General features: G+C 32.6%; 3 protein-coding genes across 3 annotated transcripts; all 3 read left to right on the top strand.

Moving 5' to 3' along the window:
• Window positions 1-115: 115 nt before the first annotated feature.
• Window positions 116-1,046, top strand: TRIADDRAFT_61695 (uncharacterized protein; the record flags this gene model as incomplete). Its single annotated transcript, XM_002117662.1, has 2 exons — window positions 116-380; window positions 472-1,046. The coding sequence occupies 2 exons, from the start codon at window positions 116-118 to the stop codon at window positions 1,044-1,046; spliced, it is 840 nt and encodes a 279-aa protein (XP_002117698.1).
• A 1,316-nt stretch (window positions 1,047-2,362) lies between these two features.
• On the top strand, window positions 2,363-3,451 carry TRIADDRAFT_32918 (uncharacterized protein; the record flags this gene model as incomplete). The annotated part of the gene is made up of 1 exon (XM_002117661.1): window positions 2,363-3,451. The coding sequence occupies one exon, from the start codon at window positions 2,363-2,365 to the stop codon at window positions 3,449-3,451; it is 1,089 nt and encodes a 362-aa protein (XP_002117697.1).
• Window positions 3,452-13,262: 9,811 nt separating this feature from the next.
• On the top strand, window positions 13,263-17,411 carry TRIADDRAFT_38469 (uncharacterized protein; the record flags this gene model as incomplete). The annotated part of the gene is made up of 20 exons (XM_002117660.1): window positions 13,263-13,389; window positions 14,235-14,338; window positions 14,444-14,515; window positions 14,675-14,704; window positions 14,785-14,883; window positions 14,957-15,028; window positions 15,156-15,230; window positions 15,311-15,418; window positions 15,519-15,596; window positions 15,690-15,781; window positions 15,882-15,972; window positions 16,076-16,174; window positions 16,262-16,321; window positions 16,459-16,506; window positions 16,575-16,667; window positions 16,790-16,851; window positions 16,928-16,979; window positions 17,061-17,108; window positions 17,190-17,231; window positions 17,322-17,411. 20 exons carry the CDS (start codon window positions 13,263-13,265, stop codon window positions 17,409-17,411), a joined length of 1,542 nt encoding a protein of 513 aa, XP_002117696.1.
• Window positions 17,412-17,910: the final 499 nt, after the last annotated feature.

Here is a 17,910-nt window from a genome sequence, read left to right as displayed (position 1 = left end):
CCTCCTTTGTGGGTCTTTGAGAGTTAAACTAAGATCAACTTAGAGTAGATAGTAAAGTTTTGGTCTGTTCACAAAGGCTGCTTCGTGACACTTCAGTACAGCTCCAATGTGAAATATGGACGATCAAAGTATCAAATCGACTACCCTTGACGAAATTAAATCTGTATACGAAACGGGCGTAAAATTTGCTAAGAAAAGCTATTATGAACGCACATTATTTTATTATCAACAAGCTGCAACTCAAATCCAATCGATACAAGAGAGCAGCGAGAGTCGTCTTTATCTTGAATATGATCTTTATCTCGACATGGCTAACTGTTATCTAAAAGAAAATGAATTGATGAAAGCTAGTCTTCGGAGAGAAATAGCTGACATATTAAGTAAGAAACTGCTAGACGAAGTGGCTATGAGGAACAAGGCAAATATGATGACGCTCTAATAGTTACAATAAATTATTGCAGATTAAACTAGAACAACTTGGTGATGATCATCTCGAAATTGCTACATTATATGGCAACATCGGACTTGTTTATAGTAAGCAAGGCAAGTATGATGAGGCCCTATCTATGTATAACAAATCACTCAAAATTAAATTAGCCCATCTTGGCAATAATCATCCAAGTATTGCAACAGTATACAATGGAATTGGGCTAGTTTATTATTATCTAGGCAAATATGATGACGCACTATCAGTATACAAGGAATCGCTGAAAGTTGAACAAGCGCAACTTGGTGATAATCATCCAAGAATTGCTACAACATGTAACATTGGACTTACATATTATAAGCTAGACAACTTCAACGATGCACTATCCATGTATAAGAAATCTGTTCGAATTCGCTTAGCAACACTAGGCGAAAATCATCCTGATACGGCACTTTCCTTTCGAAATCAAGCTCAAGTCAACTATCAGCAATCTAATTATCGTCAAGCAATCTCGTTCTATCAAAAGTCCATCAATAGCCTTCGCCATCTCTATGGAGAAAATCACCCTCAAATTGTCAAAGATGAAAAACAAATTGTTCAATGTCACCATCAACTATAAGAAATTGAGAAGGCTGCGGCTATACCACAAGCCTCCAAAATCATTCATCACCCTTTACAACAAGATACCATAAATCAATCAGTCATTAACCCTAAGATACAGTACTTTGCAAGACTCATACCGTTATTTTCTATGCGAATAGACATTTCAGTCTTACTGTAATGGAGAAAATAATCCTCTAAGTTTATTTTAACACACTTTATTTCTTTATTCTTTTACAAATCTGAAGCATGAACTCGAATCAAACAAGTTGACTAGCGATCAAGAAAATCAATAATGAAATAGTCTTAATTGGCATTGCTACAAGGCAACGATGGGAAATACTGTACTTAAAAGCTGCTGGCGATCCATAAAATTTGAGTAGAGCGCAGTAGTAATTTGCAACGAAAGTCTATCAAGTATGCAAATTAATTTATCCATTATTTGCATGAAAGAAATGAATTATATTATATTATATGATAACGATCTCCTTTTGTTTACCTTTGTTGATCGTCTATTTATCTTATGCGAAGCGATTCATTTATTTCAGTGCCAGTATTATGGTAATGATCATTTTCAATTATTATTATAATCACTAATTCCTTACATTATTAAAGTAAAAAAGAGAATAAATAGAAGAGTTGATAAGAGGGTCTGGGCAATTTAGTTTATTTTGTCTCTATTAATTGTAAAAGAATAGTTGACGAATAATTGACGAATAATTAATGACCGTTAACGAACGAAGGCGTACCTAATTTTGAGGATTGGTGTAGGTTATTAACTGAAATAGACGTTGAAGTCTTGATCGAATGCGGAAGAAATATCCATTTCAGATGGTATAATATCTCTATAATATTAATTTTCGTACAAATATCAAAATTGGAAGCTAGTAGCAAGCGAAGAATTTGTAACTATTTTCTTAAACTACCTGCTTTGTTGTTGCTGAAAAGTGTAATATGGGCATTTGGACTTCCAAATCGACTAGCTTCAAGGAAATTCAATTTAAACACGAAAGTGGTAGAAAATGTCATAAGAAAGGCAGTTATAAGCTCGCATTAAGTTATTATCAACAGGCTGCAATTCAAATTGAATCTATACCGAAAATTAGCCAGGATCATGTTCGACTTGAATGTGATATTTATCTTGATATGGCTAATTCTTTTCGGGAAAAAAGTGAACTAATAGAAGCAAACAAATGGAGAGGAAAAGCAGAGAAATTAGCCAAGGAAATAAAAGATCAAAAGAGAATTTCTCAATGCTTAGATAACCACGGGGATATTAAACGATTACAAGGTGATCTGATTGGCGCTTTGAGTGATTATAACAAATCGCTTGAAATGAAATTAGAATTTCTAGAAAAAGAGCATGTTAATGTCAGCGAGTCATATTGTAAAATTGGCGTAGCCTACTTTGACCAAGGTAAATATGATAAGGCTTTGGACATGTATCTTAAATCGTTGGAGATTAACCGGAAAATTGACGCCAAGCATCCAGATACTGCTGCATTATATGGTAACATTGCAAATATTTATATTAAGCAAGGCAAGTATGATGATGCTCTATCAATGAATAGCAAAGCACTAGAAGTTCAACTAGAAAAACTTGGTGATAATCATCCAAGTGTTGCTACAACATATAGTAACACTGGGCAAATCTATGATCATCAAGGCAAGTATAATGATGCTATATCAATGTATAACAAATCGCTGGAGATTGAACTAAAACAACTTGGCGACTGTCATCCAAGTATTGCTACAACATATGGCAACATTGCAAGTGTCTATTTGAATCAAAGCAAGTATGATGATGCTCTATCAATGTATAACAAATCACTAGAGATTAAAAAGTCACAGCTTGATGAAAATCATCCAAGTATTGCTACAACGTATAACAATATTGGGTTCGTCTATGATAAGCAAAAGAAATACGATGAGGCGCTATCTATGTATGACAAGGCATCGCAAGTCTACTTGAAAACCCTAGGTAACAATCATCCTAATACAGCGCTTTCCTTTCGAAATCAAGCACATGTCCATTATCGAAAATCTAATTATGATCAAGCAATCTTATTCTATGAAAAATCTATCACTAGCCTAAGCAATCTTTATGGAGAAAGTCACCCTCAAATTGCCAGGGCTAAAGAAAAAATTACTCAATGTAATAATCAAAAACAAAAAAACAGAAAGGCCGCTGCTATACCACAAACATCAAAAATGATTCACCTTCCTATACAAAATGACAAAATCAATCAGTCACTCATTATCAATCTTTCTACATCAACATCAGAAGGTAATTTCTGTATTTGTATGCAAAATCGTAATTTGTCCGCTATCCAATACCTTCATAAAGTGTTTTTGTGCATAGACAACGAAAATGATTTAATATGTAAAAATATAACTCAGTATGCAAGACAAAAAAAGAATTAACAAAAACCACATATATTGTAAGATTGCGTACCAGTATGGCATTGATTGCACTACTTCTTTTCTAGTTGTCAACAAGATAATCTTCCATCCAGATCTATTTACTTAATTATATATACGCAGGCTTAAAAATAAAAACATGATCGATCGTTTTAAGAGCTCTTTACATTTTATAATTGTTGGGATCTGGTAATAAATAATAAAAACAGAATCTACATTTGGCTATATACAATTTATTAGTTATAAAATAGAAGTTACCAACGAGTAATTGAACAAAACTAAATTAATAGCGATATCTTACCAACGAGTAACAAGATCCGATCTAATCTACAACTCTTCGTAATAACTCTCTCTCGTGCTTAGCTTGCACAGCCTTAAATACTGTTTTTTATTACGTACTCATATTTATTATAAGTTACTAAATATCGATAATTACATTAAATAAGCAGTCATATCTAAATCTTAACAATTAAGACTAATGTTAGTTATTATATCAGCAGTAAACACTATAACATGAATATAACAATAATATTGCGCAGAGTATCCATATTAATTGATTGGCAAAGTGTTTCAGTAATTAAAGAGCGATAGGTTTTATTGGTTGGTTCTTAGTTTAATTATTATGCAAAGAATTCAACATATACTGTACATATATAAAATGTTGCATTAGGCATTATTAGTACATTAAACAATCATTTATTCAAATAAGAGTGATATTACAGTAACTTTGTGTTATCAAAATCCTTCCCATCCATAGGATGATCCTTTCGTATTGGTATCCACTAGTGTATTTGCTAATTTTGATAATTATGCTACAATTTCATTAATTTTTAGTTAAAAAATATTAGAGTAAACTATTATAGTAAGCAAATGTTACTTAAGTTTGTTCTAATATTGTACGTATACTGTAGGCGCAGAATATAACGAATATAGAGCAACAAGTGGTGCAAGTTCCGTAAGCATGAAAAATGAAGATAAAGCAATAAAGGAATTTGTTGGTTAGTTCTACTAGGCTACTTACAATGTTAATAGCCTTTCAATATTAGTATACATTATTGTTGCTGTCAATTTTTTTTATCTTCACACCGTAAAAATTAGTGCGACTAGTTATAAAAGTATATGAATGGTTTTTATAAGCAATTTTGCTAAGGGAATCCTAATTCAATAAACTATGTAGGTTTATTCATTTGGCCGTTATCTAATATTTAGAAGCTAATTTTATTTATCCATTAGACAAATGTTATTCCGTCATTAAAAATAAAATTGCAGATGGATGGTTTCAATTAGCAAGGTATTTAGGCCTTTCAGTTGATGATACTGGGAATCTTGACCGACAGGACGAAAATTCAAGTCATCAATCCCTTTTGGCTATTTCCGTTCAAAACCTAAATTATTTGCAGGAGAGAATTCTTTCACAGTATTCCCTTTCAACATTAATAGCCAGTCTCTACCGTCTAAAAAGGAAAGAAACAGCAGATATTCTATATGAAATGTTACTTCAAAATCAATCAAATTCACTATTATCCAATTACGTTGCGGAAATTCTACTAGGTAAATATTTTAATTTCTAATTCGTATAAGTCGTAATAATAACCTTGTTCATTATGGATTCATTAAAATAGATCTTAGTCTTGAAAACATCATTGCAAATTTTGATGGAGAAAATGATGAAGATTCTAAAAGTAAGATAATGAAGATATTATATACTAATCCTACGATAATGTATTGCAATATTGGCAATGTTATGTAAAATAACTCGCTAGAAATAGCTTAAGAATTAAATTTACAATGTTAATTGATACTGGCTAATAGCAGAGTATTTCTCAAGCTTATCTAATTCATAATTCTGCCAACATCTTTTTATCGCTAGCTATAGATAATAAAGAATATTTATCGGCTTATGACAAGGCGTTGAAAATCGGAAAGTGTCGCAATGATTTTACCAAAATTGTTATTGCTGGTCCTGAAAATGTTGGTAAAACATCTATTATAAGTGCATTCATAAATAATGGATATATCACTTTTACTAGCGAAACTATTATTGCGGACGAAGTTAAGAAATTGTCAAATCTGATCATATTTAATATGTTTGATAAGACAGAAGCTGATTTTCGAATGATATTACATAAAAAGGTCTTGATAGTAATCGAACAGTTAAAAAATACAATGAATATTAATAACTCGAATGTTCAAGATGAAGAAAATTCAACTTATTTATTAGACCAAACAGATATTCTAATCGATAATGAAGAGACCGTCATTAATTGCCAAAGCATGCGGAAAATAGAGGAAGATGGAAGCCACATGGTTACATTTACGGCAAAAGAGCCAAAAATGGAATTAGTTAAAAATCGCATGTCGAAAAATATCAATCTAAATTCATCTACAGCTATTCCCAATAATGATATAGAGCCAACGAGAGATTCAATGCCAAAGCCAGGTGACAAGATTGTAATCTATGAAGAATTTATGCGAACACTGACCGGTTTAAAGGGCAAAATTGAAGGCGACACCGATGATCGCTATGGAAAATTGACCGATTTGGGAGGTCAGGCTATCTACTATGTGGCTCATCGTCCATTTCTATCTGGAAATAGTCTTTATATCTTAGTATTTAATATCTTACGCGATATTGATGATGCTATTATCGATCGAGATAACAAACCCATTAATATGACTTATCGACAGGCCATGCAAGAATGGCTTACATCGATTATTGGCAGTTATGACGGTCAAGATAAAGTTAACGTAACTCATAACGGAATAGAAATAGAATATAATTTACCAGTTGTGATTTTGATTGCATCACACGGTGATCAGATAATAGATGAGGAGGAGCGCAAACGAAAATTTCATACATTTACAAAAGCATTAACCGAAGCTATGCCAGACTATAAATATAATATATGCAGTTCTGGCATCATATTTCACTGCAATTGCGAAGATAATACCCAAACAGCCATTGAGCGACGTCAAAACACTAATCGAGATCTCCATGAGCTAATCAAACAATTTGCCACCAATCGAAAATTTATGCGACAATCGATTCCTATTCGATGGTATATTCTAGCATCAATATTACATACATCCACCGACTTTAAATCTAGGAAAGCTGGTGCAGCTATATCGGAATCTCCTTTCGGTGATATTGCACGTAGGATACGTAACATTATGACCTTTGATGAAATCAAACAGCTAGCTACAGACTGCGGATTGTATGAAGACGATGCAACATTACGTAGTATGCTACTCTATTTACGTGATATAGGCGAAATCGTATTTTGTAAGAAGAAAGGATTAGATGGAATGATTGTAACCAATCTTGACTGGTTACTCAGAATATTTCAATCAATTATTAAAATTGGTGATAAAACAAGCAAATTTATGAATTCTGGAATACAGGATTGCTTTGAAATGGTTTATAAGACTGGTAAAATGCCAGAATTATGTTTAAATTACGCCACAGCTGAATTTAAATTAAATAAAACTGAGAAAGAGTTTATTTTACAATTAATGGAAAGTTATCACATCATCTGTAAGATTGAGAGTGAAAATTGCGATGATAGAAATACGGCTGAACGTCAATACTTTGTACCGTATTTACTACGTTCATCGACTGAGCTAGAGCTGGCAGATTATTACCAATCAGATTGGTTATATATTGGATATGATTCAGTGTCTTACATACCGATGGGAATATTTCATTGCCATTTATCCGCATGTTTAAAAATATGGAGCAATCCGCAAGTAGAAATTTATCATCGATGTGCAAAATATCACTTAGTAGATTATCCATGTGAGATTATTATCAAGAAAATAGATTGTTATATTGGCCTGCAATTTTGCTATAAGATCCCGGCGGAAGATTTAATCAAGGATGTTGCGGAAAATGTTAAACGTTTTATTTACGACATTAAACCGCATATAATGATAAAGAAAAAGCTAAAAGAGGTGGTCAGTGACAGGATGCCAAAGTTGAAATCTTCTAAATATCGATTTTACGTAAAGTGCTCTGCTTGTAAAAAGTTAACAAAAGTGATTACTCATTTAATCGGCAAGACGGATGCTATCAAGTGTTCAGCGTGTTGTATCTACTTTCAATCGAAATCAGTACGTGAGTGGCAGATTTTTGAGCAGGAGAAATTACCAGGTAGGATAAAGTTTCGAGTTAAAATTAATTCGTTTTATTTATCTTAATTTTTAAATTCTTTATACTGCAAACGAGTTTATAATATAAAAGCGTCCAAATAGAAGAATTTCTTTCATAAAATTACTTTAATTACATAAAATGTCTATGAAGATTTAAATTTAGGTTTTAAAAAGATTTCATACTTACAAAATATGTAATCATAGCAACGTAAACTTATGTTAAATAGCATCTATATTAAATCTTTGGGTTTCCGATCATAAATAGCCATTCAATGTGTATGGTATACCCATTCTTTATTTCACAGTATATTCGTATATCTTAAATTCTAGTTGTTTTAATAAGCAAATCCCACAGTAAATAATGTATAATGTATATATGAAGCTAGAACAAGACTAATTAGCCCCAAAATGGCAGATGATAATTCTATTATTGATTAACTGAAACAATTCACTGTACAAAGATAAGTTATTGGCGAACGTCAGATCAAATTTTGATCGCGTAGCTTCTATTTATTCAAAATTACTGTCATGAATATTGAAAGCATTTAGTTAATGATATTTTTCATAATCAAGATCAATCACAACAATTCCAAGAAGAGCATCAAACGGCGCTAACGTCTAGCAGACAAGGTAATATATTCACTGGCATTTTTAAAAATTAACTGAGAATATATTACACTACCTTTTCTTTTAATAGTAACTGCAATATACAAGTAAAATAATATGTCATAATTTTCCAGCCAAAAACGATGGCTAAAAAGACACTGTTTCTAGTCATTTGATTTAACTATATTTAAAGCGAGTTATTGCATTAAATTATGAAACTATGTATACTAATAGACAGTATTAGTTACAACAAAAATAACCATTGCGTTACAGTCTACCTTGTGAGTTAAAGTTAAAATCATCATGAAATGAAATTGTTGAAACATTATGGCTAATGTTTCACTCATTTTAGATCATATTACAAACTTGAATCGTTGAAGAGCAAAATTTCTTAATGTTGTCAACTTTATTTTAACTTAGGAATGTTTGACTTATGCTTCAATATCATAGCTGCTGAACTTAATCAAGATAGATTATTCCGTTTGGAAATGTTATTGGGCTTAACGATCCAAGAAATAGATGAAATTAGATTGAATCCTGAGTTTCATACTCCTTTCGAAAAGACGATTCGAGCTCTATTGTTGTGGAAAGAAAAAGCTGGTTCTAAACCTGATATTTTTAAAGTAGTTTCGGTAATACGCAAGATGAATATCAATACTTTGGCAGATCAAATCGAAGCAAAAATAAAAGATTATGCAAATGCAAGTGAGGGATCTCAAGTAGCCATGCATAGTTAATTACATGAATTTTGTCTAAAATTATTTAGTTAGAAAATCTTATAACCAAATGATAACTATATCATCCGACTATATATAATATATGACATACGTACGCTGTATAGTTATTTTGATAAAGGGTGTTATTAACAAGTAGCATACTAAGTTGCCACAAGCTACATTGATGTTTCAGCTTATCAAAGATTCTAGCACCCATTAGTGTAATAAAATAATCTTGCAAAGAATGTCCTGTAGAGGAAAAATTCAACCTCAAGTGATATATCTGTTCAAATTTTAATTCAATTAAAGAGCATTCGAAAAATATGGTTATAAAAATGCTTAGTTGTTATAATTGACTATTGGAGATGAATGGATTCGATTAGTAAAGGATTTAGATCTTTCTGATAGCGATATTGAATATCTTAGACAACAATATGAAAATTCAAATATTTATTTACCCATATCTGCCAGCATGCTAAATTATTGGAAGGAGAGAAGTCCTTCACAGGTGTCACCTATCAATATTTATGACTAGACCATACGATCTGTAAAAGGGCGAAATAGCAGAAAAAACATGTTAATGAAAAACTAGTCACATCCAGTATTATTTAATTATATCGCAACAATTTACAAGGTCAATATCTAAATTTATAGTTTAGATTAGTCATGAATCATATTAGCAAGTATTAAATTGACTAATATAACAGAGCTTCGTGAAAAGTCGTTGTTGAACGTGAAAACGAAAATAAAGATTTTGGAGGTAAAATAATGCAGAGAAAATATCAGTGCTTTCAGTCGCTTATGAATAAATAGTTATTAATTTTTAATCGATTACCGGAGTTCAATTTGAATCCGTTGCGTACTTACTATATCCTGAAAGAATGTTTCGAATATAATATGAAGGCTATCAGGTGTAATATGATCTGCATTTTAACTTATTTTGTAATATACTATATCAGATATTTACGTAACACTTATTTACTAATCTCATATTATATTAATTAAAATATCAAAATACGTTATGTAACTTGTTGACGTGATTTATATAGTACTGTATTGTGTGGATGGCCATGATTTCTATAGTACTGTATTATGATTGCATTTTGACGCTGTTTGATGAATTTCACAAATTGCCGTGGTAACTTGTATGTTCTTCCCGTGATTTCTATAGTACTGTATTTGAGTGGATAGCCAAGTATATATATGTTACGGTATATATATATAAATATATATATGATGTACTTACGGTTGCATTTTAAGACTATTTGATGGATTTCGCAAATTACCGTAGTAACTTGCATGTTCTTCCCGTGATTTCTATAGTACTGTATTGAGTGAATGACCAAGTATATATATATATATATATATATATATGTATATAAATGCACATACTGTACTTATAATTGCATTTTGACAGTATTTGATGAATTTCGCAAATTACCGTAATAACTTGCATGTTCTTCCCGTGATTTCTATAGCACTGTATTTGAGTGGATGGCCAAGTATATATAACATATATACTGTACTTACGGTTGCATTTTAATACTAATTGATGGATTTCACAAATTACCGAGGTAACTTGCATGTTCTTCCCGTGATTTCTATAGGACTGTAAAGAGTGGATGACCAAGTATATATATATAATATGTATAAATATATATACTGTACAGTCCACTTGTACAGTACTTATAATTACATTTTGACACTATTCGATGAATTTCGCTAATTACGGTAGTAACTTGCATGTCCTTCCTGTGATTTCTATAGTACTACATTTGAGTGGATGTAACTTGCCTGTTCTTCCCATGATTACTATAGTGCTGTATTGAGTGGATGACAATGTATATAAATATACATACTGTACTTATAATTGCATTTTGACAGTATTTGATGAACTTCGCGAATTACCGTAGTAACTGCATGTTCTTCCCGTGATTTCTATAGTACTGTATTTGAGTGGATGTGACTTGCATGTTCTTGCCATGATTTCTATAGTACTGTATTGAGTGGATGACCAAATATATATATATATGTATATAAATATACATACTGTACTTATAATTGCATTTTGACAGTATTTGATGAATTTCGCAAATTACCGTAGTAACTTGCATGTTCTTGCCATGATTTCTATAGTACTGTATTGAGTGGATGACCAAATATATATATATATACATACTGTACTTATAATTGCATTTTGACAGTATTTGATGAATTTCGTAAATTACCGTAGTAACTTGCATGTTCTTCCCGTGATTTCTATAGTACTGTATTTGAGTGGATGTGACTTGTATGTTCTTCCCATGATGTCTATAGTACTGTATTGAGTGGATGACCAAATATACAGTATATATATATATATATATATATGTTAACCTATATATAAATATACATACTGTACTTATAATTGCATTTTGACAGTATTTGATGAATTTCGCAAATTACCGTAGTAACTTGCATGTTCTTCCCGTGATTTCTATAGTACTGTATTTGAGTGGATGTGACTTGCCATGATTTCTATAGTGCTGTATTGATTGGATGGCCAAGAGGAGTACACGTCATTTTTGGTTAATTTGTAGTTCCTTGTCGAGCTATAAGAGAAAACTTCCGGTTCAGACCTGTACCCACTGCGCAGCTGCACAATGACGTGCTGTATCAAAAGCTTGTTGTCGTCAACATACGAGAGTATTGTGTCTCAGACACTCAAGTGTAGCCTATAGTAATCTTATTAACTTGTGGCTAAGACGTCGAGACCTACCACTAGCTACTAGTCCTTGCTGGAGTTCCTGGTCAATTCCCTTTATTTTCATAATCGAAACATTTGCTAGGCCAAATCGAATCGCCGACCTCCATCTTTTCTCGCCATTTCTCTTCCACTATTTTTGGCTTCTTTCCTTTTATTGGTAAGTTAATCTAGTCCATGAGCGATCAAATTATGGCTGAATGATGTTGTCATTGTAATGAGTTATTGTCTTGGATAATATTCAAACTAGATAGGGTAGAAATTGAATCCAAGTTAGAGGCATCGAAAACGGATACAAAGAAATATGGCGTCGAGAAGATCAAGTGCTGGTGAAATTATCGCCAATCAAGTGACGGCAAGTGTTCAAGCGGTTACTGTTGCTACTGCGGCTGCTAGTGCTAGTGGAACTTCTGCAGCACCTTTGGAAACTACTACCAATGGTGATAGTACTTCTAGTAAGAGAAGTGATGAGAAGGAAATGACATCATCGCCTACTCGAGAAGGAGAAAGTAGTGGTAAAATATCCAAATTTCCAGTGATGGTAAATATTCCTATGATTTCTTTTCTGTTTTAGTGGAGAGGGAGGGAAAGGAGAAGAAAGATTGACTCGATCAAAATTACTCTTCAACCATAACGATATAGCATCGATAGGTTGATTACAGCATCAAATCAATCGTATATTGAGATAGAACTATTCTGGACATGCACGTTTTGACAACGTTATGGAGGCATGCACTACTGCAGTCAAGCTATTTTCAATCAAACAATATCGTCCACTCTGCTCTCTAATCCGAGGCTTGTTAATGTAGGGATCGCTTATCCTGCAGTCTAATTCCGTTTTTAATTATGGATTGAAAATCAATTCTATGTGGGTTATTAACCTTCTTTCTTAACGTAATAACGGATTCCATATGAAATAAAAACGCCCATGGTAACGTCTCGCCTATCTTAGACGACAAGGCCGATCATAAATCATGTAGTGGGACGATTGATTTTGTTGTTTTCATGCAATGATAATAGTTTACTCGTGGTACCTTGACATAAACTTCTTAGTGAATAGTATGCATATAATAGAGATTCAAAACGCTATATTAAAATATTAAAATTGGCGTATTACAGCCAGAAAGAGAGATGATGATAAAATGATTTGCAATGATGAGGATCTTGCTGACTAGTGCGCGACTGCAGTCACTGAATTTTTTTACTCCTAATGTAGGAATATTTTAAGGACATTGATCTCGATAAAACGGATGCAATGTGGCTTTTGAAAGGAGAAGAAGTCAAAGCTCATGGTTTGATAATATACTATTCGCTGCTTTACATATTATACTGTTTTCATGATTTAGTCATAGTCGAAGCTTATGTACCTACAGTCTATCGTTAATTGACTCTACAGCTATACTGTACTAGGAACGCAGTTGGAGTTGCAATAGGGTAGAATTAAGCATTACTTAGTACTATAACAGTCTAAAACTCCTTGTAATAACGTTATAAAGGAGTTATATGAGGAGCTGTAGATTATACTATCGATGTATCATCCAGATATAGGTATTAACTTATATTTATCGTGATTTATGGATATCCAAGTTGTAATCATGGTATGCTTTCTTTTTCGATAGTGAGCGACGTGACTTATTTATGCCCTTATGCTGGTCGGCTGAAAGGCGATGTTATCGTTACTAACTACAAATTATTCTTTAAATGTACCAGCGCAGATGAAGGGGTAAGTTCTACAATATTTCACTCCAACATATCATCGATTTCAGCATGTCCTATATGATAATAAAGGGGCTTCAAATTTTACTGTCGATGTACCTATTAAAATTCTGTCATTCCCATTCTATCGTCATAAATCATCATTAAAAGTAGTCAGTAAATTGAAAGAGAAAATGAATTAATTTGACAATAACTTCAACTCGTTTCCCTTGTATATCATCAGTGTGATTGTAATTACAGCGTTCTAGCTACTTTTATAAGCAATTAGACGTCGGGGTTAATTATCCACATTTGTAACAAACAGTATGCTGGGGCATGGCAAGGTAACTGACAGTATTAGTTCTAATCATTTTGCAATACTGTTATTCTTAAATATTTGTATCTAACAGTACGATCGCATGGCAAGATAACGGACAGTATTAGTTCTAGTCATTTTGCAGTACTGTTATTCATAAATATTAGTTACTGTACATGCTTTAGTTTTCTTGTAAACTGTAGTCTGCTTGATTATCGTGCAAACCATTTGCATAGTATTAAAATTTTTCTTACATCAGGTGGCTATATCGCTTAGTTCTCAGGGTATTAGTTTGCATTTTCTGCGATATTTCAAGTGATATCGATACTCCTTCGTAACATATAATGAATCAAGGATCATTTTGCAAAAATGGCCATTCATGCAAGTCATTCTGTTATAAAGAATCATATTTTAGACGTAGTAATTGATAATTCTAATAAATTTACTGTACTTGTGTAATATAAAGCATGATGTTACGGAATTATTGGCACCAATATTCATCCAATTTTTCATCTTATCCATTCTATATATAATAGATGGCAAGATTTATACCATCGTTAGCTCAACACAATTTTTTAGTTCCTTTGGGCTGTATAGCAGAAGTAAAGAAAGTTAGTTATACAAAGAATCGCGAAAATTCTTATAATTTGGATATCGTATGTAAGGTATGTATTATAAATAATACATAATTATTCTGGCAGGAAAATGTAATAACGACCTCCAAAGAATCATACCGTATTATCAATTGATAACGATAATATTAATTGTAGGATTTGCGAGTGTTGCGATTTTCCCACAAGGCAGAAGCTACTTCACGTCGACTTGTCTACAGCGCACTTATGGTTAGTATTGACATCGACAGATTGGTCTACTTTTAGTATATTGAAGTACTTTCTCGATATAGCTGTCCGCATGTTGACAACGACAGCTTGCTTTTACTACGCATTCCGTTTACTCAAACTAAGGGCATATTGGTATTATTTAATAAACGGTCTTTATAGATTAATGCATTTCCCGTGACTCGTAAAGATGTAAGTACCCAATTGACCTACTACCCTTTCTATCCACTGAACTAAAATAAACTATAATGATCATCACATGGCACGCCTAGGAATTTTTTGCCTATAAATTTAAAGGAAACTATCCCGATTTTGAAAGTACCGGATGGAAAATATTCGACCCACAAGTAGAATATAAAAGAATGGTACGTGTTTAAATCAAGTGTGATACTTTAGCCTTAAATGTTGAAATAGAATAAACATGATATCTGAATCTTTTAACAGACTCGTCGTGGCTTATGGAAAACCACTGATATCAATAATGATTATAAATTCTGCTCTTCATATCCCTCTCTGGTTTGTTCGCTCTAGATGGTCTAAGTAGTATACTGTAGTTTGTTCTAATATATTGTAGTATGTACAAAGGGCTAACAAATTTGCAACCACTTGATGTTTTGACAATAAATTATTTCATCTTCCTTAGCTTGTAGTTCCTGATGCGGCAAATGAAGAAAATCTTAAAAGTGTGGCGGAGCACCGTACTAGGAATCGATTGCCTGTAAACTATACTTATTCTATCGAATTTGCTTCGTATTAAATTGACTATTGAGCTAATCTTTGCTATATTTGGCTATATAGGTGTTAACATGGGTGCATCCTGAACATCCGCCAGTAATTCTTAGATGTAGTCAACCGACAAGTGGTTTGATAGATAAGCCTAGTGAGGAAGATAAGAATTATTTTAGGGTATATATTGAAATTTCCTCTTTTAAGTTCGTAGCGGGTACACTGAAATGGTTCAGGATTAACAGTATCATAAAATTGCCTTTTTTGTATTATTCTTCAGCTCATCTGGGAGGCTAATAGTGATCAAAAGATTTACGTAGTCGATGCAAGACCAAAGAAGAATGCTGTCGCAAATAAGGTATGCAAAAAATTAGATGTGCGTATTACATCATCAAATTAGTACGGGCTATTAAATACTAGGTTAGATAATAATGGTAATATTAATATTTAGCTTAAAGGTGGAGGTTTTGAAGCTAATGAAAAATATACAAATATGGAATTGGAGTTCTTAGATATAGAAAATATCCATGTAATGAGAGATAGGTAAAACAATTTATTATTCAATGTCTAAAATGCTGCCTGGCTGAGACTCGGAGAGTTTTACCTAAAGTTATAAATTATTACTTTTGCATTTTCCATTTAGTATGAATAAATTACGCGATGTATGCTACGCAATTGACGATGTGCATTGGTATGCTAATTTAGAATCAACAAAGTGGTTGGAACACATCAAGGTAGATACAGCATAATTTGCAACATAGTTTTGGATGTTCTAGCACTGAAGTTCATTCACATTAACAGTGGTGTATGTAATTATTCACTCTGTTAACATTTTAGTTGGTTCTTGCTGGAGCTATTTTCATCGTTGATTTGGTCGAGAGACGTTACCATTCTGTAATCGTACACTGTAGTGATGGCTGGGATAGAACGGCACAGGTAAATAAGTAATATGCTTACTAGTACTTTTTTAATCAAAATTGCAGTCAATTTTTCTAATAAAATCTTTCGTATGCTTTCTTTCAGTTGACCGGTCTTAGCATGCTACTGTTAGACCCCGAATATAGAACTATCAATGGTTTTCAGGTAATAGATTCAAAGTAATAATGCCTATTGCATCACTTTATTGACCATAACATGTGCTACTACGATGCAGTGATGTTAGTATAATTATTACAAGTATAATTGTCTCACACAGGTTGTTATGAATAATTTATGTCTAGGTTCTAATTGAAAAAGAGTGGCTAAGTTTTGGTCATAAATTTGCACAGGTACCGTCATTAATGCTGTAATGGCTTCAAGGTTAATGCGTACTTAAATACGATTTAATTTATAATAGCGTATTGGTCACGGTGAAAATAAGCCAAACGATAGCGAACGCTCACCGGTCTTTCTTCAATTTATGGACTGTGTTTGGCAGGTGTTACAGCAGGTTAGAAATTGAGGATATTGACATTACAATGAATTGGTCTGACTTTAAGTTATGCTATGCTTCAATGACGGTATATGCGTTAGTTTTTCACCCTCGACTGTTATTGTTATGCTACATTTTAGTTTCCGTGCGCATTTGAATTCAATGAACGTCTTCTTATAGCTATTTTGGACCATTTATATAGGTTGTAATACTAATAAGGCAATTAATTATTCGATATTGAATATCCTTATTAATCCTACTTTCATTATAACTTGCAGTTGCTTATTTGGCACTTTCTTGTACGATTGTGAAAGAGTTAGAGAAGAGCATGTAAGCTAAAATTGTCCAGGGATTCTAACTTTGATAGTATGTTGTTACTAAGAAGTCAAACGTAATGGTTTACTTTTGTAGAATTTGAAGACTAAAACATTTTCTCTATGGGATTATATTAATCTAAATGTACGTAGATTCTATTTTGATACTAAATTTTTGTAATATTATTGATTAATAAATGAGTTATATTTTTTTGTCGTCCTATAGGTTGAAGACTATAAAAATGTTCAGTATACAAGACATGAGCATGTAAGTTATGGCATATATTAGAATGATGTGAAGGTTTTAGGTATGTGGATAAAACGACTCCAAACTAATTTTGTCTTTACGTATTAATAGGTAATATATCCAAATGCTAGCCTTCGTTACATCAGTCTTTGGTCATCGTATTACCTACGATGGAATCCGCGAACAAGGCGACAGGTATAATGTTGCTTTTGATCGGTAGCATTATGCTATCTGATCATGATGAAGCCATTCTTCGATTGTTGATATTAATTGTCTATGTTTAGGAATCTGAGCATAATCATTACAAATCTGTAGAACATGCTTGCAATAAGGTAAAGAACTACTCGTATACGTTTATATCATGTGCAAGTATTTACACATCATGCAATTCTTAAGTTTATCGAATGGCTTTATATACCTTCGTATAGTAATGATTATTTTTGTATTGTATTTGTAACTATCTGCCGTTATTATTTCCAATTGGACGTGAATACAACCAGCTTATGGAAAAGATTGCTGCTGTAAAACAGGAGATGGATGGCTCTGTTCGTTCGAATCATTCAAAGCTATTCAATCAAACTCGTGTATAATTGCCCATTGGAAATTCTTTGTTCTGTAACAATCCAGTTTCATATTTATTTCAATAATACTTTCGATTTGGCGGAGATTCATGCACATGTATTTGTAAAAGTTTTCCTGT

This window comes from Trichoplax adhaerens, genomic scaffold (genome assembly GCF_000150275.1).
Source record: "Trichoplax adhaerens TRIADscaffold_27 genomic scaffold, whole genome shotgun sequence".
NCBI lineage: Eukaryota > Metazoa > Placozoa > Uniplacotomia > Trichoplacea > Trichoplacidae > Trichoplax > Trichoplax adhaerens.
This window is presented reverse-complemented; position numbering and strand designations above follow the sequence as displayed.